The sequence below is a fragment of the Carcharodon carcharias genome, chromosome 15, assembly GCF_017639515.1.
Source record: "Carcharodon carcharias isolate sCarCar2 chromosome 15, sCarCar2.pri, whole genome shotgun sequence".
NCBI lineage: Eukaryota > Metazoa > Chordata > Chondrichthyes > Lamniformes > Lamnidae > Carcharodon > Carcharodon carcharias.
The window spans coordinates 65,297,857-65,324,144 of record NC_054481.1 but is presented as its reverse complement, the minus strand read 5'-3'; the positions used below and the strand labels follow the sequence as shown (position 1 = coordinate 65,324,144).

Sequence of the window (26,288 nt, the reverse complement as noted above, 5' to 3'; positions counted from 1 at the left end):
TTCACACTTCTCCACATTAAATTTCATATACCATGCGCACCCCCCCTCAACCGTTACACCAGCTTGTCCGTTTTCTTGAAGTCTATCACTATCCTTCTCACAGTTTATCATACTTCCAAGTTTTGTGTCATTGCAAATTTTGAAAGTGTGCCCTGCACTCACAAATCTAAGGCTCTAATATAGATTAAGAAAAGCAATGGTCCTGACACTGTGGGAACATCACTTTCTACCTTCCTCCAGTCTGAAAACAGCCACTCGCCACTATTCTGTTCCCTGTCACTTAGCCAACTTTGCATCCATGCTGCCATTGTCCCTTTTATTATTTCATGGGCTTCAACTTTGCTGACAAGTCTGTTATGCAGCACTTTATTAAATGCCTTTTGGAAGTTCACGTACACCACATTGCCTTCATCAAAAAAAGCTCAACCAAATTAGTTAATCACAATTTGGCCGTGACAAATCAGTGCTGGCTTTCCATAATTAATTCACTGTTAATTTTGTCCGGGATTATTGTTCTCTGAAAGCTTTCTCACCACCAAGATTAAATTAACAGGCCTGTGGTTGCTGGGTTTATCCTTACAGCCTTCTTTGAACAAGGGTGTAATGTTTGCAATTCTCCAGTCCTGACACCTTCCCAGTATCGAAGGAAGATGGAAGATGGCCAGTGTCTCCGCAGTATATGTAATTTAATGATAGACCAAAAGGAAACCTGTGCGCAAGATCAAACCAGTACTGAAAAGGAGCTGATAGAGAATGTGGCTGGATATTAAGAGAGTGGTTGCTGAAATGTTTCTTGGATAGATCTTATGAGTTTTATGTTGCAATGTGAGAAATAATGCATTCGCACCTGAAAACTTCATTTGTTCTTCCCTTTCCTGTTGACCTCTTGTAGGGGTGCGATTCCACAGGCATCAACAATTCTCTGGTATCTCAACTCTTTTTGGTAATTTGTGAGAGAGTCTGGACTGTGAATGTTAACAGGCACTTCAACTGTGGCTTGGTTTTGGGGGCATATTCGCAGCAGAGTCCAATGTTGTCATTACTTGATGTTCAATTATGAGCACTTTCCAGCAGGGATTAATTGATAGCAGTTAGATATAGAAATTGCGGCTGTTTTTCTCTTCACTGTTACAGGCTACTGAGTCTAACTGCAGCAGACGACTTGTAGGGAGGTTGAGATCAGTTGACTATAGACTGAGAGTCCACCCAAGGATATACTGAACTGTGTGGCTTATTTGCGAGCCAAGTCTTTAACATTGCTATATATAAGTGTATCTACCTAAAGTAGAAGTCAAATTTAATCAATTTATGTGCAGATATGAACAAACTGCTGATGTTATATTGTGTAGGTTAGTTTTTAATTCATTCATGGGATGTGGGCATCACTGGCAAGGCCAGCATTTTTCCCCTTGAGAAAGTGATGGTGAACTGCCTTCTTAACCTGTTGCAGACAGTGTGGTGTAAGTACTCACTCGGTGCAGTTGGGAGGGGAGTTCGAGGGTTTTGACGCAGAACGCTGAAGGAACGGTGATTTATTTCCAAAGTCAAGATGTTGGTGAGACTTAGAGGAAACTTTCAGGTGTCAGTGGCATTCCCATTCACCTGCTTCCCTTGTCCTTCTGAGTGGTAGAAGTTGTAGATTTGGGAGGTGCTGTTAAACCCTTGGCACATTGCTGCAGTGCATCATGTAGATGGTACACACTGCAGTAGTCACAGTGAATCAGTGGTGGAGGGAGTGAATGTTTAAGGTTGTGGTGGAGGAGATACCAATTAAATGACTGCTTTGTCCTAGATGGTCCTCAAGAAGCTCAACACCATCCAGGACAAAGCAGCCCGCTTGAAAGGCACCCTATCCACCACCTTCAGCATTCACTCTCTCTACCACGACGCATTTAAAAAAAATGGTGTTGAATATTGTTGGAGTGGCACTCATCTGCAAGTGGAGAGTATTCCATCACACTTCTGAATTGTGCTTTGTAGATGGTGGAAAGGCTTTGGGAAGTCAGGAGGTGAGTCACCCAGCTTCTAAACTGATCAGACTCTGCTTACCCATATCATGCCAGTGTTGCTGGATGATGGTTGACATTGGAAACATGTTAGCCACACCAAAGAGCTAAATTATTCCCTTTTGAGAAGAACTGAACAAAGGCTCGAACTCTGTTTGAGACTGCTTTTAAAAAAAAACTTGCATTTATATAGCGCTTTTCACAACCTCAGAATATCCCAAAGCGTTTTACAACCAATGAAATACTTTTGAAGTGTAGTCATTGTTGCAACATAGAAAATGTGGCAGCCATCTTGACATAGCAAGCTCCACAAACACCAAGGTGATAATGACCAGATAACCTGTTGTAGTGATTTCTTTTATTCTTTCATGGGATATGGGTGTCACTGGCTAGGCCAGTATTTTTATTGCCCATCCCTAATTGCCCTTGAGAAGGTGGTGCTGATTTGAGGGATGAATATTGGCCAGGACACCAGGGATAACTTGCCTGTTCTTCAAAGTATTGCTATGGGATGTTTTACATCCACCTTAGGTAGCAATTGGGACTTCAATTTAACGTCTCATCCAAGATACACCACATCCGGCAGTTCGGCATTATATCAGTACTGCAATGGATTGTTAGCCTGGATTTTTCTAGTTAAGTCTCTGGAGTGGAATTTGAACCCATAGCCTTTTGACTCCTGAGGCAATAGTGCTACCCCCTGACCCACCCCTGTCAAGTCAAACTGCAACTAACATAAAGTTAGCACAAGCGACAACTGACATTGAAGTGGTCTAATATGCACAAAGTGTAATCCTGGGGGATATGGTCAATGAGATCTCCTGGCACTCATTCCATTAATAAGTATAAGGGTTCTTATTAATAATTTACTTATCAATAAGGTTCACAAACATTGAATATTTTGGGTGTCACGGGTTTATTAAGTGCACAGTATATGTTGTAGTACTTGAACATATAATTAAAAGACTACTAAAAACTGAAACTTGCTGGTTTAGTTGAAGGACTTAGTAGTTACAGTTCTGAGTTCAGTATGTTGGGCCTTTACAAATCAAATACTCATAATGAACAAACTTTTTTTTTTAGATTTCTTGTGCCTCCTCTATGTGACAAGCCACTCCCTTCAATTACATAATTATTTAACTTGCTTCCCATCAATAACTTTAGTTTTTCTTAGCTAACAAGCTCATTTTTCTGTAACTTAAACTGATTAAACTCCCTTACTTTGTATTCTTACTGAGTTTCATTCTTGTCACATATAATTGCTATTCCACCAGTGAAGAACATTTAATTACAAACAGTTACTTTGATTCAGTACAATCTCTTTTCTGTTAATCTCCTGCTTCTACAGAACCCCCATTTTAAAAGAATGATTGATTTATATCCAGATGTTTTCCTTTTGCAGAGCTGTTTTTCCTGCCCTTGTTATCAGCTTATTAAATACATACATCAGTATTCAATGGCTTTTTTAAAATTTAGGTTTGTTAAGTGGCTGAATTGACCATTGCTGCAAGGTCTGCACTGGACCAATAACCTAGTAAAACTTTAAATTAACTTAAAAACAGTGCTGGGAGTACTCAGCAGATCTGGCAGCATCTATGAGAGAGAAACAGAGTTCATGCTTTGAGTCAAATATAACTCTTCTTCAGAACTGAAGGAAGGTAGAAATGTTATGCTGTTGAGGGGGAGGGGGAGTGGGAGGGTGGGGGATGCACTGAAGGGAAGGTCAAGGATAGGGTAGAGGGCAGGTGAGATTAAATGAAAAAGGGAGTGGTAATGGTAGTAAAGAAATAGTCCCACAGCTGCCTCGACTACACCTCCTCACACCCTACATCTTGTAAGGGCTCCATTTCATTCTCCTAGTTTCTCCATCTCTGCTGTAATTGTTCTGATGAGACAACCTTCCATAACAGCAGTTTTGATGTGTCTTTTTCCTCAACCAAGAATTCCCCTGGCCTCACTATGGTTAACAGGGTCCTCAACCATGTCCAACCGGTCTCCTGCATTTCCCTCACTGCTTCCCACTTCCCTCTCTCCCAGAACCGTGATAGGGTTCCCTTCTTCTCGCTTTCCACCCAATAGTTTCCACATTTAAAGAATCATCCTCCACCATCATTAAATGTTCCTGCCTAATAAAGGTTACCTTTACTACAATGTAACATTAATAAAGTTCAGGTCAGTCTGGTTACCCCTATTATTTCAGAAGGATGTTTTGATGTTGTGAAATACTGAGTAGCTACTGGCCTGTTGAGTACCCTTAGGACCAAAGTAGCAGGCTATCTTCTCCATTAAGGAACCTATGATGTAGAATTTAAGGATCATATGATATTCCACTGCTTTTGGAGCAGGACTAAGTTGACAATTGTTGAAGAGTCTGGTGATCAACATTTACAGAACCAGACAGTCAAATTGCCCATATAGCCTGTTGTAAAAACAGTACTTAACACACAGATTTCTCACTAAGGGAGAAAACATATGAGGATCAGAAATCTAAATGATTCATTGATGGGAGCTATTCACAGTTCCTTGAAAGCTGATTCTTAAGTAAGCCTAGCAAGACAATATTGGCTGCTAATCCCAGGTGACAGTACAGCTAGTACCTGTGGGAGTAGTGATGATAATCAGTGCTGAGGCTGATTTTTACAGCGTTTCAATGCAATTTGACAATGGTGGCAGGTATTCTTTATTCGGCTATTGAGGCATGACAAGGGAATTAAGTTACTTCAGGATAGCAATTAATGTGAGCTATTAACATTGGTAAAAATGGGGGGTCTTGATTTAATATTGTGGAGATGTACATTCAATTCATTATCCACCCTAAGCAATGAAAACTGATGGACCAACGCTATCTCCCTTGGTGGTCCATTCCATACATTCTCCAACCACTAAATAAAAAGTAATTAAGTCTAAACTTCTAAGTTGAATCTCATATCTGTTAACAGAATCCAAGCTGGTTGGTGAAGCCAAAACCAAAATGCAGAGCTTTTCTTTACCAAGAGTGTTTATTGACTTTGTTCAGTCTTATAACTCTCCTAGTGTCCCAGCTGTCCCCTATTTGTACGTGATCAAAGTACTTAATTAAAAATGCCCTTCATCCTGTGTATCTTAATATAATTAATATACTATTAACAATATCCTCTTGCTGTAGAATATATTAACATCTATCTTGAATTAGAGGAGCATAATGTTTTAGAGGGCTTTTATTCCGTTTTTTTTTCCTGACATGTGCCAATAGTTTATAATGTCTATGTTATTGATCTAACAGTTATGAAATAGTCTTTGCTAGCTAAAATAATGAGGGCTGGATTTTGTATGCAAGTTCCTAATGAAATGGTGCCACTTTACATTCTTTGTTCAATTTTAAACTTTACAGGAATACCCAACTCTTACTACCTTCTTTGAAGGAGAAATCATCAGTAAAAAACATCCATTTTTAACAAGGAAATGGGATGCAGATGAAGATGTGGATAGAAAACATTGGGTATGTGAGAAATGTTTTATGCTTTAACTTTGTTTTTTTTAACGCTTTAACCCTGTTTCAGACATTGGCCTGGATATTAACAAGCATGTGTTACATAGGGGTGGGAAGTTTTGGTCAAAAAACCTTGAAGTCCAGGTATCCCCTTCTGCTGTGGAGTTTTAACTCCAGCATGCCTGTTCTGTATTGTAAAGCTTCCCTGTCTGGATGTCAGCCTGACAGGCTTTGCTTTCGATCAGGCAGAGAGGACTCCAGAACAGGCCACAGGAGCAGGTACATCCAATTCCTAACCCCAGAGCAGGGGTAAGGTCTGATCCCGGGAATCTCTGTATGGGGGCTGGAGAGTGGTCAAGGATGGAGCGCTTCTCCTGGCCCAGAAGCAGTGGTATAGAGGCACTTGCCTTCTCCTTGCTGCCTTCAGCTACCAGATTTCCTAAGGTCAGAGAAACCTGGTCAAGTACTGTAAACCCTGCAAAGCTTGTTAAAATACTTAAATTACCAACCTGCCTCTTGGGAGCAGCTGCTGCATTAAATGCAAAGTTGGAAAGGTTAGGGTAGATTTTTCAAATGTTAACATCTGACCTGTTAAACTTAAGCCCATTGTGTTTTGGGTTGTTTTGCATGAACATTGCCTTCATCAAAGTGAAAGATACTGATACTGCGAAGTGGAATATTGATCACTCCTAGGTGAGTTATAGGACTGGATGTACAAGAAATTCAAGAAAGTTCCAATTCTTCCTGCAACAATTGTGTATGTGTCAGCCGCAACCATAGAAGAGTTTCTGTCATTTTCCATTTTGTTTACCAGGCATTCCTTGCAAATATAACTGTCAATTTGTACTAAATTTTTGGTACATACTTGTTAACAATGACATTAGACATGTTATTTGTGCCATGAGGGGTAGAAGATGTAGCTCTCCTTGCAATTTTACTATGTGGTGAATTTCCAGTCTCAATGTAGTACTGACATGGGGTGCTCACAATTTCTGAGGTGGGTCAGTCATTTCTCAGGAAAAGGCAATGCTTGTGAGAGAGTCATTCCAGTTCACCTGTGCACCTTTTTTTTATTATTAATTCATGGGATGTGGATATTGCTGGCTAGGCCAACACTTATTGCTCATCCCAAATTGCCCTTGAGAAGGTGATAGTGAGCTGCTGCCTTGAACTGCTGCAGTCCATGTGGTGTTCGTACACTCACAGTAGTGTTAGGGAAGGAGTTCCAGGATTTTGACCGAGCAGCATGAAATAATGGCGATATATTTCCAAGTCAGGATGGTGAGTGCCTGGAGGGGAACTTGCAGTTGGTGGTGTTCCCATGCGTCTGCTGCCCTTGTCTTTCTACATGGTAGCAGTCGTGGGTTTGGAAGATACTGTCTAAGGAACCTTGGTGAATTCCTGCAGTGCATCTTGTAAATGGTACAAACTGCTGCCACTGCATCGGTGGTGGAGGGGAGTGAATGTTTGTGGATGGGGTACCAATCAAGTGGGCTGCTTTCTCCTAGATGGTGTCAAGCTTCTTGATTGTTGTTGGAGCTGCACCCACCTAGGCAAGTGGAGAGTGTTCCATTGCATTCCTGACCTATGCCTTGAAGATGGTGGACAGGCTTTGGGGAGTCAGGAGTTGAGTTAACTTGCCACAGGATTCCAAGCCTCTGGCCTGCTGCTGTAGCCATAGCATTTATATCGCTAGCTTAGTTCAGTTCCAATCAATGGTAAACCCCCACCCAGCGCCAGGATGTTGATAGTGGGGGGATTCTTGCAAAGATAATACCATTGAATGTCAAGGGGCTATGGTTAGATTCTCTCTTGTTTGAGATGGTCATTACCTGGCACTTGTGTGGTGTGAATGTTACTTGCCACTTGTCAGCCCGAGCCTGGATATTGTCCATGTCTTGCTGTATCTGGGCATGGACTGCTTCAGTATCTGAGGAGTTATGAATGGTGCTGAACATTATGCAATCATCAGCGAACATTTCCATTTCTGATCTTTTGACGGAAGGAAGGTCATGATGAAGCAGCTGAAGATGGCTGGGCCTAGGACACTACCCTGAGGAATTCCTGCAGTGATGTCCTGGAACTGAGATGATTGGCCTCCAACAACCACAACCATCTTCCTTTGTGCTAGGTATGACGGTTTTCCCCCTGATTCCCATTGATTTCAGTTTTGCGTAGATTAAATCTTATTAGCTGAAGTCTGGCATCCGTGATGCTGGGGACTTGGGGAGGAGGCCAAGATGGATCACCCACTCAGCACTTCTGGCTGAAGGTTATTGCAAATGCTTCAGCCTATTCTTTTGTACTGATGTACTGGGCTCTGCCATCACTGAGGATGGGGATATTTGTGGAGTCTTCCCCACCTTTGAGTTGTTTAATGGTCTACCGCCATTCACGACTGGATGTGGCAGGAGTGCAGCACTTAGATCTGATCCATTGGTTGTGGAATCTCTTGGCTCTGTCTGTTGTTTGCTGCTTATGTTGTTTGGCATGCAAGTAGTCCTCTGTTGTAGCTTTACCCACATTGACACCTCATTTTTAGATATGCCTGGTGCTGCTCTTGGCATGCACTCTTCATTGGATCAGGGTTGACCCCCTAGCTTGGTGGCAATGGTAGAGTGGGGGACGTGTCATGTCATGTGTTTGAGTACAATTCTGCTGCTGATGGCCCACAGTGCCTCATGGTTGTCCCATCTGGAGTTGCTAGATCTGTTGGAATTCTATCCTATTTAACATGGTGGTAGCGTCATACAACGCGATAGAGGGTATCCTCTATGTGAAGACGGGGCTTCGTCCCCACAAAGACAATGCAGTGTCACTCCTACCGATAACATCGTGGACAAATGAATATGCGGCGGGCAGGTTGGTGAGGATGAGATTAAGTATGTTTTTCCCTCTTGGTTCTCTCACTCCCTTCCACAGACCCAGTCTAGCATCTATGTCCTTTAGGATTTAGCCAGTTCAGTCTGTAGTGGTGCTACTGAGCCACTCTTGGTGATGGACATTGAAGTCCCACCCCAGAGTACATTTTGCGCCCTTGCCACACTCTGCTTCCTCCAGTGGTGTTCAACATAGAGGAGTGCTGATTCATCAGCTGAGGGGAAGATAGTACGTGATAATCATCAGGAGATTTCCTTGTCCATATTTGACCTGATGCCATGAGACTTCATGTGGTCTGGGGTCGATGTTGAGGACTCTCAGAGCAACTCCTTCCTGACTGTGTTTCACTGTGCTGCCACTGCTGGATCTGTAGTGGTGCTACTGGCCAGTGGGACAGGACATACCCAGGAATGGTGATGGTGTTGTCTGGGACATAGTCATACTCATGGAAACATACCTTACAGACAATGTCAGGCTGCTGCATGACTAGTCTGTGAGATGGCTCTCCCAATTTGGCACAAATCCCCCCCCGCCAGATGTTAATAAGCAGGACATTGCAGGGTCGGCAGACCTGAGTTGCCGTCGTCATTTCCGGTTCCTAGGTCAATGCCAGTTGTTCTGTCTGGTTTCATTCCTTATTGACTTGTTTTTAGTGGTTGGTACAACTGAGTGGCTTGCTAGGCCATTTCAGAGGGCATTTAAGAGTCAACCACATTGCTGTGGATCTGGAGTCACATTTAGGCCAGGCCAGGTAAGGATGGCAGATTTCCTTCCTTTAGTAAATTTCTTTAGAACATTAATGAACCAGATGGGTTTTTATGACAGTCGACATGGTTTCATGGTCATCATTAGACTTTTAATTCCAGATTTTTTTCTATCGAATTCAAATTCCACCATCTGCCGGGGTGAGATTTGAACCCAGGTCCCCAGACCATTACCCTGGGTCAGAAAATGCTGGAAAAACTCAGCAGGTCTAGCAGCATCTGTGGGGAAAGAAACAGAGCTAATGTTTTGAGTCCATTTGACCCTTCTTCAGAAATTACCCTGGGTCTCTGGATTACTACCTAACTAAAGAATTACATTTGGCAAACCTAGAGAAAATTGCTGGTCTTTCATAATACTTTCTCTAGCAACTAAGCTTATTTTTGAAAAGCACAAGATGTTTATCCCAATAAGTGCTCAAAATTACAAGCTAGTGCTCTCTAACCCATGGATATTGAGCTGTGATGTAACCACTACCTCCACCCCTCAATTGCTGCCTTGTCTGAGATCACCTAACTGGACAAACCTGGAAGCAAACCTGGAACCTTCCAGAGTGGGTGACTCAATGTTACACCAGGTATCTTTACCTACTTGCTTTCAGAGGTGCTTTAAAAAAAAAGCAGTGTCCCATGAGGTTTCTGTGATCTTCATGAAAAAGCCTATCTCTGCTATATAACTGATTCTGGTATATGGAAGCATGATATTTGTTGGAAAATTGATGGTTCTTGAAATTCTGAGGAAAAGCATTGCATTTCCACAATCAAAACCTTACAATAGTAACAGAAACATATCAGGAGGCGCGTTAAGCTTAAATTTTGGAGCTATATTGGGACGTTTTTTAAAAGATTGCAAGTGAGCCCATTAAAGAATTTTATTGTGAAATTTATTTTAAAACCACCTCTGGAAAGTGAAATTTAACAAATAAATCAGCCACGCTATAGGATTACTTGAGAACCACCTTGCATTATGGTTGGACTGACAGGACCCCAAATAGGATAACTTGTTCTATCATAGCACTTCCTGTTTTCAAAGCACACCAAAGGTTGAAGTAGTCATGTCTGTGATGTGACTGTCAATCTTTACAGCTTAGGACATTATTTGGTTGAGAAACTAGGAATCTTGGAAGCAAGTTTTCAATTAGAGGTTGAATTCTTTTTCATAAATAGGCAAAACTGGTACTTAAGAAAATCACACACACCTTATCACTTAACCATGTTATTTTCTTATTGGATCCTTATTCAATCATTTTAGTCCCTCTCTTCTGATTTTTAACCTTCCTGCACAGTAACTAGGATTATGCATCATCAAATTCTTGTTTCTTCTACACTGTAGGATTTTAGTGTTGTGTATGCAATGTTTTGGCTTTTTGATGTGCTTATCTTCTTTATTTTTTTTTCAGGGGAAATTCTTGGCATTTTACCAATATGCAAAAACATTCAACTCAGATGAGTTTGATTATGAAGAGTTAAAGAACAGCGATTTTGTCTTCATGAGGTGGAAGGTAACAAAGATTATTGAGTATGTGTGTTGAAACCTATGTGTCATCCTAACAGGCAAATAAAGAGGATCTGTGACCTAATTCTAACACTAATTTTATTTTGGTGTATAACTGAGTGAAGCCAGGATAAAGATTTCAGAATACTTTTTCAAATCACTATGACTGCTACTGTGAGCAAGGAAAATGGCCTGATAAATTTGTGCTGATTTTCTAAGGGACAAATTCAAAGCCTTTCATTGGTTTATTGCACAATCCAACAACCTGGCTTAATTTTTTTTTCCTTGTGATTACTTTTTCCCTCTCTTGCATCCTGTCCTGAAGTTGCTGACATGTTATGATGCCTTGGGCACAGTGTGTGTCAGGCTCTTTGACAATTCAAATGCACCAAGGTCTTTTCCACAAAGATGCACATTCTCACTGCAATCACTGGATAGTGATCAGGAGCAGGAACTTTGATTAATTTTCCCAATTGTAATGCCCTTACCAGCTGACTCAGCATAGTGAGGGATTGAAGCTGGGACCTTCATGCTTCATGTGTCTCAGTACGTTTGGTAATGCAATTGTCAAAAGAATGATTGCTAGTATAATTGCTGTCTTCATGGGGCAGCTTTTCATAATGATACTGGTATGAAAGAGTTCTACAAGGAAGAAAAGTGCTGTTTAAACTTCATTGCAGATATGTGCAGATTGTTTGGGTTGATTTATGTTCAAGCTGGAGATCCTGTCGTAGAAGAAGCAATTGTTCTATCATATCTGCAATGTGCAGAGATTGAGCACTAGCCTCATGTATGGCTGTGTCACTGCGGACTATTACTATCTTTGTTTTAAAGAACAACAGATTGTTTTCTTTATTCTACTGAACTGGATTACTATAATTTGCACTAAATACATGTCATAAAAATACTAAATGTAGAATAGTGTTGGGTTGACTTTCCACAGCACTTCTGCTCCACCATTGTGACCTTGGTGAAAATCCTACATTCATGCATAAGTGGGACATTCGCTGAAGTTATAGCAGTGATGCCCAAGAAGCTCTGAGAAATTTCATCCCCTTTAATGAATTTCACATAGAAATGTTCTCCCAAAGAAGGGAGGTAATGGCCCAGGAAGGATATCTTACCCTGAAGAGCACTTGCATAGATGTGTATAGTGAGGATAAATGTTTTCAGGAGAATTGTTATGTTTAATTCAGTTCTCTGATGTACAAAGCATGGAGATTATCTGTTATATAAATTTGCATATGAAATAGAAAGGAACTTCAATTGAGAGAAAAGCAGGAAGTGACATTCATTTCCTTGATCCTTTTACAACACAAGAGCCCCCTTTGAAATCAAGGAGGAGTGGGTGGGGGGGGTACGTGACCTATGACCAGGCATCTGCTATTGCTGCTCTGAAATGAATCCTAGCGGTGGTCTATTTTCCCTGAATCTCAACTTTAATTTACCCTCTCATCCTTTCAGTTTCATTTTTTTTTTCCCCTTGCCTTCCAATCTACCCCAAAAAATAAGCCCAGCTGAGATGGGGACCACTTTGTGAGACAAAAGCCAGGTTATGTCAGTGTCTGTATGTATCAATGCTAAAATGGGTAAACATTGATTTTTGTCTTTGAAAAAGCAAAAACTACATGTTGGTAACAAAAGCAAATTGGCAATCCACAATACATCTTATCTATACATCTCTTCCATTCCTCTTCTACACTTACTGATATTACACCAAAAAAAAAAATCTTGTCAGCTGTCATTTACCACACGCAAATGTCCCTGTCCCTATATAATGTTGGCCTTTCTCTTGTTAATTCAGGATTCTTCTAGAGCTGAAAGTTGTAATTTCCCGAGTATAATTGATATTCAAACTATTAGCTAGGAAATCCTGTTTGCTCTGGGATTTTGATGCCTTTATTTTGTGTTCCCTTGCATAGAGGGAGAATAATTCTTCAGTCAAAACAAGCAACTAAGGGTACCCTTCTCCCCTCTTACCTTTCTAGTCAGCCAGTGATTCTTATTAGGTCTGTTTGCGGCCTGTATGTTCCAATATACGACAATTTGGGCCCCTTGGATAATTGTGTCCTGGATGCCATTTGAGGTACCGAGTTGGCCTTTATATTGCGAGGTGGTCACAGTACCATGCACCTGTTGGATGTAAGTTATCAAGGTAAAAATTGTCTTGCATGTTAGTAGACTTGCATTCATACTTCTTTCAGAGGTCATTGAAAAAAATTATCCAATTCCTGAATCCCATGTTGTTGTGCTTTGTCATTTTTAGCTAAGAACCTTATAACTTAATTCCAATTATGGAGCATTCCCAATGTAAATAGGAATAAGTTCCCATTTCAACTGACATCTCCCAGCATTAGAGGTGTGTATAACCTTAGTAACCAGTGTGACTGGTTGTGAATATGATCTAATAACTTTTCGCACAGAAGATGGAGACAGTCCTTGGAGAAGCTTGTGTGTGTAAATGCACTATTTAAGTTTTTCCCCATAGACTAATGTTACTCCAGTATAGGCTGAACAGCACTCTTCGTCTTCACCTATCAAAGTATTTGTGCTTCTGGCCTTCATTCATAGGATGACTGATCAACGTGTGATTGATTCTCTTTCACTTGGTCTCCAGCAAAGGCAAAGGAATACAAGTGAAAGTAACCTAGAAAAATTATGCTATTTATTACAACAACCGATCCTGTGGTTTACTTCTCTTCCTATAGGGAAGTCTTTGGCCTCTACTTGGCATCTACCTGCAGTGCTATGACTGAATTAAGGACAAAAACAAAAATACCTGGAAAAACTCAGCAGGTCAGGCAGCATCTGTGGAGAGGAGCACAGTTAACATTTTGAGTCCGAATGACCCTTCAACAGAACTAGGTAAAACTAGAAAAGAGGTGAAACGTTAACTGTGCTCCTCTCCACAGATGCTGCCAGACCTGCTGAGTTTTTCCAGGTATTCTTGTTTTTGACTGAATTAAGTGCCTCTTGAGCAAGACACTGATAATGATTATGGCAACTTCAGCGAAAAGTAATACTGCCACAGATTGACTGACTGGAGTATCTTAAATAATCGTTTTGAATGAAAGTAAATATTTTACACAAATAATGGTTTTATTGAGAATTCATAAACCACAATTCAAATGTGATTCACTTTTGAAGATAAACATACTGTGGCAGGGAGAAGAAACTTTCGGTTTAAAAGATTCTTGCCGGCCTCTCATTTTAAGAAAAAATCTTTAATTTAAAAACTCCTTGCCGTGTGGGAATATTGGAGGTCTTTATCTTTAGAATTTGGAGGTCCTTATCTTTTAGCAAAGAGATTCTATCCAATATCTATTAGATGATTAATCAGTGATTGCATTTGAACTAAAGGGTTGCATCCTTTCTGGTGCTGGAGCCACTGAGCTTATGGCAGTGTTTGGTTCATACTGGAGCTTTGTCACTCAGAAGAGAATGGTGATTCATGTTCTTTATGGATTGCTTATTAACATGTCTGGCTTCTTGCTGAATTTGGAAACCAAAAATAGATTATTTCTGCAGAGAAGCATAAGTTATATAGAATTTGCCTACCAAGAATGGACTTACCAAGTTAAGACATCAGTAATTGAAAATACACTCCACCTTTTATCTTTAATTATAGATTTGATTGGGACGCTGAGAAACTAAGAATGGATAATTTCCATAACAGATTCCTTTCAAAACCTGTAATCTTTAAATTGTGTTACATTTTCTGCTTCCCATATTCTTAAAAAAAATTATTTTACTCTGTAATCTTTATATTTCTGTTGCTCCCTGATAACCTGTCAAGTAAATGCTTCTTTCCCTCAACCTAATATTTTTTAAGTGGCCTTTGTATTAAATTTGAAGTACATTTGTCATCTCCGCCATCAAACCTTTCTGGATACTCGATAAATCTCCAGTTCCGGCAGGGAAAATTTTCAAGATCCACATTATGATCTGTAATTTTCCAATACTGAAGTTTCTGAGTTTCTTCAGCTTGAAGATCTCATTACTGTCATTTATTTAGTAGATATATGTTATGTTCACTCTTATTGGCACAATTTTTCTAGTAAGGTTGAGCATTTTGAGGATATGGATTTCAATTCTTCTGTGTAGGAATGGCTGTTCCCAGCCTTTCACCCAAGGCTGTAGTGGCTTTTATTGATCTGTGTTTGTCTATTAGGTGTCAGATTGCAAACTGCCTAGGCACCATCTTTATTTTTAGTTACTAATTATTTTAGATTTATTTGGTTAGTTTTGCATGAAGTTAGACATCCGCAGCTGCCTACAGGGATCAGTAAGAGAACAGTCAATTCTGGAACTCTCGTCAGCCTTGGAAAATGTTTAAACATTTCTTTTTTAAAATGTAACATGGAATGTTTAAGGAATCAGTGAAAGGTTATTTCCCTGTGTATGTTTATGGCATTAGGTGGAAAATGAAAACTTGTTCTTAACGTGTCATTGGAAAGTTTTGGCAGTTCTCAGAGTATCAAAACAGACATTTTCAAACTGGAGCCTATCACTGGATCCCAGGGGGTCCTCCAGGCAATCAGATTTCTGGCTGTCTGATCAGATTTCTGTATCTGTTGACTTACTAGTATTTTATTTATTTTGCTTTATATATTAATGTTTTCTGCACTATGCTTTGGAAGTTGGGGTAAATTTCAAGTTAGTGTCATTTCTGATTTCTGTCAAAGGACAAAAGCGTTGTATATAAACACACAAGAATTAGGAGTAAGAGTTAAGTAAGACCTTTTACATCTGCAGGGCACCCCAAAGCACTTCACACAAGCTAATTATTACATTTTAATGTAGTGATCTGTTGTTTATAGTTGAACACAGCAGCCAATTTGTGCACAGCAGTGAAATGGATGACATAAGAACTAGGAGCAGGGGTAGGCAATTCAGCCCCTCGAGCCTGCCCCGCCATTCAATACGATCATGGCTGATCTCATTTCGGCCTCGACTCCAATTTCTCGCCCTCCCCCCATAACATTTCAACCTGTTACTAATTAAAAATCTGTCTATCTATCTCCTTAAATTTATTCAGTGTCCCGGCATCCACTGCACTCTGAGGTAGTGAATTCTACAGGTTCACGACCCTTTGAGAAAAGTAATTCCTCCTCATCTCTGATTTAAATCTACCATCCCTTAGCCTAAAACTATGGCCTCTCCTTCTAGAATACCCCACAAGGGGAAACATCCGCTCACGTCTACTTTGTGTATCCCCTTTAGCATCTTATATACCTCAATTAGATCTCCTCTCATCCTTCTAAACTCGAGAGTATAGGCCTAAACTGCTCAATCTCTCCTCATAAGACAAGCCCCACATCTCTGGAATCAATCCAGTGAACCTCCTCTGAACCGCCTCCAATGCAACTACATCCTTCCTCAAGTAAGGGGACCAAAACCATTCACAGTACTCCAAGTGCAGTCTCACCAATGCCTTGTACAGTTGCATCAACACTTCCCTATTTTTATACTCTATTCCTTTAGCAATAAATGCCAAAATTCCATTTGCCTTCCTTATTACCTGCTGTACCTGCATACTAGCTTTCAGCGATTCATGCACGAGATCCCTCTGCACTGAAGTATTCTGAAGTTTCCCTCCATTTAAATAATAAGTTGCCTTTTTGTACTTCTGACCAAAATGGATAACCTCTCAGTTATCCACGTTAAACTCCATCTGCCAGATTTTGGCCCATTCACCTATCCAATTGTAAATTTCTTATTTCTTCATTGCAGCTTACTTTCCCACCTATTTTGGTGCCATCTGCAAATTTAGCTATAGTACCTTCTATCCCTGAATCCAAGCCATTAATATAGATTGTAAATACTTGGGGCCCAAGGACCAAACCGTGTGGCACCCCACTGGTTACAGGTTGTCATCCAGAAAAAGACCCATTTATCCCTACTCTTTGCTTTCTGTTGATTAGCCAATCCCTCTATCCAAGCTAATATATTACCCCTAACTTCATGTGATCTTATCTTGTGTATTAATATTTTGTGCGGCACCTTAGCAAAGGCCTTCTGGAAGTCCAGTTATACAACTTCTACAAGATCCCCATTATCCACTTTGCTTGTCACATCTTCAAAGAACTCTAGCAAATTAGTCAAACACGATTTACTGTTTATAAAACCATGCTGACTCTGATGGATTGCATTTTGACTTTCCAGATGCCCCATTACCACTTTTTTAATAATGGATTCCAATAATTTCCCAACGACAGACTTTAAACTAACTGGTCTATAGTTTCCTCCCTTCTGCACCCCCCCCCCCCCCCCCCCCCCCCCACCGACCCCCGCCCGCGTGGCAACACTTTTTGAATAAGGGCGTTATACTAGCAATTTTCCAATCCACTGGAACCTTTCCAGAATCCTGGGAATTTTAGAATATTATAGCCAGTGCATCCACTATCTCTTTAAGACCCTGGGATGTAGGCCATCAGGTCCTCAGGACTTGTCACCCTTTAATCCCAATAGTTTGCTCAGTACTTTTTCTCTAGTGATGGTGATTGTTCTAAGCTCCTCCTTCCCTATACCCTCTGCGCTGTCTGTTACTATTGGGTGGTACTAGTGTCCTCCGTCATGAAAACTGAGACAAAATATTGATTAAGCATCTTTGCCCTTTCTGCATTCCCCACTTAACTCCCCAGTCTCATCCTCCATGAGACCAACATTCATTTTAGCTACTCTCTTTCTTTTTATATACTCGTAGAAGCTTTTGCTATCAGTTTTTACATTTTGCATTAGTTTTCTTTCATAATTTACCTTTGCTGTTACCTATGTTGATTGACAAGGATATATTGGCTTGAACATCAAAAGAGTTCTCTGCTAATCTTTAAAAGAAATATCATTCAGTCTTTTACATCCACCTAAGCAGGCAGTCAGTGTCTCAGTGTAAATTTTTCATCCAAAAATAGCACCCCAAAATATCTAGCACTCCTTCAGTACTGCACTGCAGTGTCATCCTAGATTCTGTGCTCAAATCTTTGAACCCACATGGAGGAAAGAATATAGGCTGGTTAGCCTGGCATCAATATTAGGGAAAATTTATTAGGAACATGATAACATTAATTAAATAATAATTGGGCACAGTTAATGCATATTTATGAAAGGGACATTGTGTTTGACAAATCTTTTAGTTTTTGAGGATATAACTAGTAGGGTGGCTAAGGGGAACTAGTGGATGTAATGTTATTGGATTTTTAAAAATCATTTGATACGGTGCTGAATATGAAGTTATTACACAAATTTAGGGCTCATTGAATTGGGGGTGATATGTTAGTATGGACTGAAGATTTGTTAACAGACAAAAAACAAGAGTGGAAATGAACAAGTAACTTTCGAATTGGCAGGTTGTAACTAATGGTGCAAAATGCCCATTGCTTGGGCCTCAGCTATTTACGAGCTTTATCAATGACTTAAATGAGGAGGTCCTACGTAATGTATCCAAGTTTACTGACAATATAAAACTCAGCAAGAAAGATCCATCCATAACTTGCTTAAGGATAGTATTAGATTAAAAGAAGAGGCTTATAAGGTTGCAAAGAGTAGTAGCAAGTCTGAGGATTGGGAGTGTTTTAGAAACCAGTGAAGGACCACCAAAAAGTTGATAAATAGGGAAAAAAATAGAATGCGGGAGCAAACTCGCCAGGAATATAAAAACAGAGTTTAAGAGCTTTTACAAGTTTATAAAAAGGAAGAGAGTAGCTAACATACACATTGGTCCCGCAGAAGCAGAGACAGGAGACATTATTATGGGGAATGAAGAAATGGTAGAGATATTGAACAAATATATTGTGTCTTTTTTCACTGCAGAAGATGCAAGTTGTACCAATAATAGAGGATAACCTAGCTGCTAAGAAGAATGAGGGAATTAATGTTAACAGAGAAAGAGTACTGCAGAAACTTAAGGGACTAAAATGCAACTAATCCCCAGGACCTGATGGCCTACATCCTAGAGTTCCAAAATAGAGAGCCAGCACAAGCACTATATCTGCAGCAACGATTTTCCAGAATCCCTAGATTCTGGAATGGCCCCAGCAGATTGAAAATTTAACACCGCTATTCAAGAAAGTGAGAGAGAAATATGGGAAGGCCAGTTAGCCTGACAGCAGTCATTGGAAAGTGATGGGATCTATTATTATGCCTTAACATTGTACTTAGAAAATTATTAGTATGATCAGCTAAAATCACCCTGATTTTATGAAAGGGAAATCGTGTTTGACAAATTTACTAGAGTGTTTTGAGAATGTAACTAGTACAATAATTAAAGGGGAACCAGTAGATGTAGCATTTGACAGGGTGCCACACAAAAGGTTAATAGACAAGAGAAGGGCTCGTGGAGTTGGCGGTAACATAATAGCTAGGATAGAGGATTAGTTAATAGACAGTAGGCAAACAGTAGCACAAATGGGCCATATTTCAAATTAGCAGACTGTGTCTAGTGAAGTGCTGCAAGGATCAGTGCTAGGGTCTCAGCAATTTAGAGCCTATGTTAATGATTTAGACAGATAGGCAAAGAATAATTTTCTAATGATACAAAACTAATTGGAAATGTAAGATGTCAGGAGAATACAGAGGCTGCAAAGAAATAGAGATAGGTTACGTGAGTGGGTAACAAGATAGCAGATGACTATAATGTGGGGGTTAGTGTGAGGTTATTTACTTTGTAAGAATAGAAAAACAATATTTTTTAAAAGGCATAAAACTTGTAAATGTTGATGTTCAGAGAGACTTCGGTGTGTTTGTACAAGGAACCCAGAGTTAGCTTACAGGGGCAGCAAGCAATTAGGAAGGCAAACGGCATGTTCATGAATAAAGAAATAAATAACTTTATTTATTCAATTAAGTCTTACTGCACTTGGAGACCAAAACTGTACAGTATTCCATGTTTAAGGAAGGATTTGCTTTCATTGAAGGCGGTACAGCAAAGTTTCACTAGATTGGTCCCTGGGATGAGAAGGTTGTCCTGTAGTGAGGCTGATTGGGCCTATATCCTCTGGAGTTTAGAAGAATGATCTTGAAACATACCATTTCAGAAGGGGCTTGCCAGGCTAGACACTGATTTATTCCGCTGGCTGGGGAATCTAGGTCAAGGGGTCATGGGCTTAGGATAAGGGGTCGAAGATTTAGGGATAAAAACAAAACTGCGGATGCTGGAAATCCAAAACAAACAGAAATACCTGGAAAAACTCAGCAGGTCTGGCAGCATTGGCAGAGAAGAACAAAGTTGACATTTTGAGTCCTCATGACCCTACAACAGAACTGAGTAAAAGTAGGAGAGGGGTGAAATATAAGCTGGTTTAAGATGGGGGGGTGGGGGGAGAAGTGGGGGGGGGGGCGGGGGGGAGGTGTGGTTGTAGGGACAAGCAAGCAGTGATAGGAGCAGATAACCAAAAGATGTCACAGACAAAGGAACAAAGAGGTGTTGAAGGTGGTGATATTATCTAAAAGAATGTGCTAATTAAGAATGGATAGCAGGACACGCAAGGTACAGATAGCTCTAGTGGGGGTGGGTTGAAATAAGACTAAAAGGGCATAAAAGGTATAGATTTAAAAATAATGGAAATAGGTGGGAAAAGAAAAATCTATATAAGTTATTGGAAAAAACAAAAGGGAGGGGGAAGAAACGGAAAGGGGGTGGGGATGGAGGAGGGAGTTCAAGCTCTAAAGTTGTTGAACTCAATATTCTGTCTGGAAGGCTGTAAAGTGCCTAGTCGGAAGATGAGGTGCTGTTCCTCCAGTTTGCGTTGAGCTTCACTGGAACAATGCAGCAAGCCAAGGACAGAAATGTGGACAAGAGAGCAGGGTGGAATGTTAAAATGGAAAGCAACAGGGTGGTCTGGGTCATTCTTGCGGACAGACCGAAGGTGTTCTGCAAAGCAGTCGCCCAGTCTGCGTTTGGCCTCTCCAATGTAGAGGAAACCACATTGGGAGCAACGAATGTAGTAGACTAAGTTGGGGGAAGTGCAAGTGAAATGCTGCTTCACTTGAAAGGAGTGTTTGGGAGGCTGGTGGGGTGATAAGTGAGGACATGGGGGACCCTATCATGTTTCTGGGAGGGAGGAGAAGGCGTGAGGGCGGATGCGCGGGAGATGGGCTGGACGTGGTTGAGGGCCCTGTCAACTACTGTGGGTGGAAAACCTCGGTTAAGGAAGAAGGAGGAACTGTTTTTGAAGGTAGCATCATCAGAACAGATGTGACGGAGGCGAAGGAACTGAGAGAATGGGATGGAGTCCTTACAGGAAGCAGGGTGTGAGGAGCTGTAGTCGAGGTAGCTGTGGGAGTCGGTAGGCTTGTAATGGATATTGGTGAACAGTCTATCACCAGAAATTGAGACAGAGATGTCAAGGAAGGGAAGGGAAGTGTCAGAGATGGACAATGTGAAAATGATGGAGGGGTGAAGATTGGAAGCAAAATTAATACATTTTTCCAAGTCCCGACAAGAGCATGAAGCAGCATCGAAGTAATCATCGATGTACCAGAGAAAGAGTTGTGGGTGGGGACCAGAGTAGGACTGGAACAAGGAATGTTCCACATACCCCATAAAGAGACAGGCATAGCTGGGGCCCATGCGGGTACCCATAGCCACACCTTTTATTTGGAGGAAGTGAGAGGAGTTGAAGGAGAAATTGTTCAGTGTGAGAACAAGTTCAGCCAGACGGAAGAGAGTAGTGGTGGATGGGGATTGTTCGGGCCTCTGTTCGAGGAAGAAGCTAAGGGCCCTCAGACCATCCTGGTGGGGGATGGAGGTGTAGAGGGATTGGACGTCCGTGGTGAAGAGGAGGCGGTTGGGGCCAAGGAACTGGAAATTGTTGATGTGACGTAAGGTGTCAGAGGAATCAAGGATGTAGGTGGGAAGGGACTGGATAAGGGGAGAGAGAAAGGAGTCAAGAAAACGAGAAATGAGTTCCATGGGGCAAGAACACGCTGACACGATCGGTCTGCCGGGACAGTCCTGTTTGTGGATTTTGGGTAGGAGGTAGGAGCGGACCGTCCGAGGTTGAGCGATTATCAGGTTGGAAGCTGTGGAGGGAAGATCTCCAGAGGAGATGAGGTCAGTGACAGTCCTGGAAACAATGGCTTGATGTTCAGTCATGGTCCAGGGAGAGGTAGGAGGAAGTGTCTGCGAGTGTCAACTTAAATGAGTTAAGTGAATTGGAAGGAATATGGTAGATGGACTATACCGTAGAGAAATGTGAAATTATCCATTTTGGGAGGAAAAATAGAAAAGCAGATTATTTTTTAATTGGCAAGAGACTAGAAAATGTTGGTATTCAGAGGGCCTTAGGTGTCCTTGTACATGAATTGCAAAGAGTTGATATGCAGGTATAACAAGGAGTAGAAAAGCAATTGACATGCTAGCCATGACTACAAAGGGATTGAAGTATAAGAGTAAAGGATAGCGTGGGAAAGTGTAACTGAGGCAGCAGATTAGCCATGATCTTACAGAATGATGGAGCAGGCTCAAGGGGCTAAATAGCTTACTTCTGCTCCTTTTATATTCTGTTATAAAGAGAAGGGTATGTTTGACTTTGAGAGCATTTATTTTAACAGCACAGCAACTTCTTCTATTGGTCAGAAAGTTTAACATTTTAACAAGTAATCAATTTTTGTCAGAACTTCCAATGTTTGCTGTTAGGCACTACCGATTTGCTTTCAAGATGTGATGCTGCATTATGATGAGGCAAACTGATTATGTTTGAATCGTCAATAAATTGCATCCGTTCTCATTTTCTATGAAACTCAATTTCCATTTGACCCACAATTAATGTTTGCTTTGCGGGGAGGGGAAAGAGGAGAAGGGAAGTGGAAAGAAAGCGAGGAACAGGCTGGCATCCAGAGGCAAGGCACTTCTCCATTAGGAGGGAGGGAGAGTCATCCAGAGTCACTCTTTTGGGGCACTATTATCCCATGACTACCACGTGTGCACTATAAACAAAAAGGAATACTGGTGCAGAGGAACCGTGGTTTTTTTTTTTAATCACAACATAAACTAAATTTTCTACAAAATCTGCCTCCAATTGCAAAGGATTTCCAGGATGTTGAACTCATTAATGTTTTGACTTCATCCTTCTGCAACTGCTCCGTAAAAATCCTCCAACTCAAATAAATCTCAACACCTCTTTTTAGTCCCGTCTACAACCGCTCCACGACGTGGATGCCATGCCTGCCTCTACCAGCCGATGCACAGCAGCTTCCCTCCATGATTGCGACCCCGAAACACAGGACCTCAAAGTATCCTTCGTGCGCAAAGGCTGCCAGCACAGTAAGTGTATAAATTAAAAGTCTGTACTTATTGCCTTAAAAACACAAGCCACACAGGGAAAGGAGTCTAGGCGAGTATGTTTTATTCTTGTACTTTTCCCCAGTTGTCCAAAAAATAAGTTGTAAAAATGTCATACCAAGGGACTGGACATGTGGAACAGACTGCCAGAGAAGGGAATTGTTTCAGGATAAGTTAACAACCTTTTAACAGTAGCTAGATTAGTACGTGAGAAGGGGAGTGAGGTTATAGATTGTAACAGGACTACTTTATTTCTTTTTAGGGAAGGAATTTAGCACCCCTTTTAAAATAGGTGATAGTAGGAGCAAGTCCATTACAAAGTGGGCTTATTAAGCTGAATGACATTTTCTTCGTCAAGATTTTGTCCTTATTTACCACATTCTTTTTGACTGCTTCATGGAGATCATCCATTTCAGGTCCCTTTCCCTGCAGAGCTGCTCAGGTAATGCTGACTAGGAAGGCTCCTCTACTGCTTAGAGCTGCTATGTAATGATTGTCCAGTTCAGATACTTCCAGATCCGTTCTGAAATGAACTGAACTATTTTGTGATATAGGTGACCCTTGTCCAAAACTTCAATTAACTGATAATGTGATCACGTTGTTCCTTTGAAATTAGGCAGGCAAAATAATTAATACAATAATGTGTATTACAAATCTATCAGTACACTTTCATTGGTAAAATTTTTCACAAATTGTAATGGTTCTATCTCTAAACTCAGAAAAAGGAGATATGAGGTGAAATATTTTACAGAAGAGCACCAGAGCTACAGATTCAAGACAAATTTTTGTAGTGTAAAGTACTAATGCCTAGATATCTCATCAACACTTGTCGCCATCATCAGAGAGGTTCCAAGGAAAAAGAGGCCTGAAATGCCAGATTTCCTAATAGGACTTTTAAAAAGTAGTATATTTTATAGATTGCAATAACTGTTTTCTGTACTCCTGATTTCTATATTCCTGAAAATTTGAAGTTGTTTTTGTTCTTTAAGAAAAGAAATTCTCCAATAATTTTAATTAAGCAAGGTAAATAACACAGGAAAATGGGAATTTGATGTTAAAATGATTTGTACTTATCCAATTTAAATTAATTTTGAATTAAGAGGGTTAGACTGTAGAGAAAAACATCAAGTGCTTCACAGTTGGAGACAGACCTGAGCAGAAACACAAAGGAAATTAGTTGAAAGAATGGTCAAAAAAGTAGCCTTACCAGGATTTTGAAGATAATGTCACAAGGTAAGGGGTAAGGGCAGAAGAGTACAAGATTCGGAGAAGGGGGCTCCACTATCAATATTACAGCAGAGCGGGAGTTCAGTCGAGCAGAGGTAAACACAAATCAAATTCTTAAAAGAAAAACAATCTGCTAAAAATCTGAAAGAAAACAGACTGCTGCAAGCATGCAACTGATATAACAGCAGCCAAAAGAAGAGAATAAGAACAGACGGAATTGCATTTGTACAGTGTCGTTCCTAACTTTAGGACATCCCAAAGTGCTTCACAGCCAGGAAAGTAGTTTTGAAATGTAGTTACTGTTGTAATGTTATAAGTAAGCCAATTTGTGCACACTAAGCTCTCACAAACAGGAATGATGTTGATTGGGGATAAATGTTGGCCATACGCCTCCGAACAATGGAGCATTGCTTCAGTTTGAAAGTAATGTGGCTGCATAAATGTTTAGGTCTCTGGATTGGGAGTTGAGCCAAGAACATTCTAACTAAGCAGCAAGAGTGCTATGACTTGAGCCCAGCCTGACACCTAATATGTTCATGTTTCACTATAGATCTTTCATTTAAACTGGAAATCCGATGAAGAATCTACACATGAAATATTAACCTATGCATACAAAACTGAGACTGGATTTAAAATGTATTCCATTGTTTGTAAAGTGTTCTGGGATATCCTGAGGACATGTTGAGGTGCTACGTAAATACGGGTTATTCCTCCTTTTGTTGTTTTTTTTATATACAGAGCATTTGGCTCGTCCTTTCCACTCAAATTTTATAAATGGTAGCCAAGCTTTACAACACTTTTTCAGTGAGTTATTGGAAGAAGCCTTCAAGCAAAATATACTCTCTTGCATTTCAATTTTAAAATGCTGTAATTTAGATGGGAATTAAATCATCACGCAGAGTGGATTGATATATAATAGTACTGCTATGCCTATGCTTCTATTTATTGGACAGGTTTATTTCCCTGTTATGTGGAATGTGACCTGTGTGCTTTTGCAACTATAAGCAAGCATTTTGTCCCCTTGTACTTATTTGTGTCTAAACAGTTTATCATCGTTTTATCAAAAAATGTATTTTTCTTAGGGACTTCATCTCTCATTTTCTTTTTTTTTGTAATTTAGCTTCTTATAAGGGAAAGTCAATGTAATGTTTCCCCATCATTAAAACTTGTTGATTTGCATGTGGGTACTCTACACTGGTTGCTTTCCCTCACAGCATACCTATGTAAGAAGCAGATTGCTTTTCAGGGTATTTTAATTACACTAATCTATGCAAGTGTCTCCTCATTTGTTTGGCACTAAATGTGCAAAGTGTACCATGTCTCCTTTATAGACATCAGCCTTTTGGCCAATGCAATTGTCTTTGATTCATTCATTCTTGGTATCAGTGCAATATTTCAGAAACTCGCAACAGGTATGATATATTGGAAAATAAATTTAAAGTCTAGTTGATAATGTGGTTTGTTATATTCTGTAAATTGATTTAATTGTACCGAGTTTTTTTTTCTTCTCCACCAACAGGAACAATTTCTGGTCCCTGATCACACAATCAAAGACATCAGTGGTGCTTCCTTTGCAGGCTTTTATTATATTTGCTTCCAAAAGTCCACAGCTTCAATAGAAGGCTATTACTACCACAGGAGTTCAGAATGGTGAGAGGAACTAGTAAACATTTTGATTTAAATGAAACTTGGTACTTTCATCCAGGACTGCAGAAATCATTGATATATTACAATTAGTTTATCCTGACACATTCCACTGATTGTATAAACGTAGAAACAGGAGGAGGCCATTCAGTACTTGAGCCTGTTCCACTACTGAATTTTTTCATGGCTGATCTGTACCTCGGCTGCATTTTGCTCAGCTTTTCTCTATATACTCAAATATCCCTACCTAACAAAAGTCTATTGATCTCAGTGTAGAAAATTCCAATTAACCCCCAGAATCCACAGCTTTTTGGGAAGCAAATTCCAGAGTTCCCTTATCCCTTGTATGCAAAAATTGCTTCATGGTTTCACTCCTACTAGTCCTAGCTCTAATTCTCACAACAGAGGAAATAATTTCCCTGCATCCACTCTATCAAAACCTTTTGTCATTTTAAACAGCACAATTAGATCACTCCTTAACTTCCTGTTCAAGGGAACATAAACCAAGTTTGTGTTTTTGTCCCAC

At 40.4% G+C, this 26,288-nt stretch overlaps 1 protein-coding gene across 3 annotated transcripts in view; it reads left to right on the top strand.

Moving 5' to 3' along the window:
- Positions 1 to 26,288, top strand: part of gid4 (GID complex subunit 4 homolog) — a 55,734-nt gene that overhangs the window by 22,964 nt on the left and 6,482 nt on the right. Inside the window, exons 3-6 of one of the 3 annotated variants that reach the window (XR_005945395.1) lie at positions 5,377 to 5,484; positions 10,517 to 10,618; positions 22,738 to 22,873; positions 25,638 to 25,768. Coding sequence is in view for 2 of the 3 variants with exons in the window: in XM_041207254.1 (XP_041063188.1) it covers positions 1,902 to 2,009; positions 5,377 to 5,484; positions 10,517 to 10,618; positions 25,638 to 25,768 (449 nt within the window). In the remaining variant the exon portion in view is untranslated. Of the gene's footprint in view, positions 1 to 1,886; positions 2,010 to 5,376; positions 5,485 to 10,516; positions 10,619 to 22,737; positions 22,874 to 25,637; positions 25,769 to 26,288 lie in introns of those variants that run through there. The other 2 variants (XM_041207254.1, XM_041207253.1) reach the window with 2 other exon arrangements.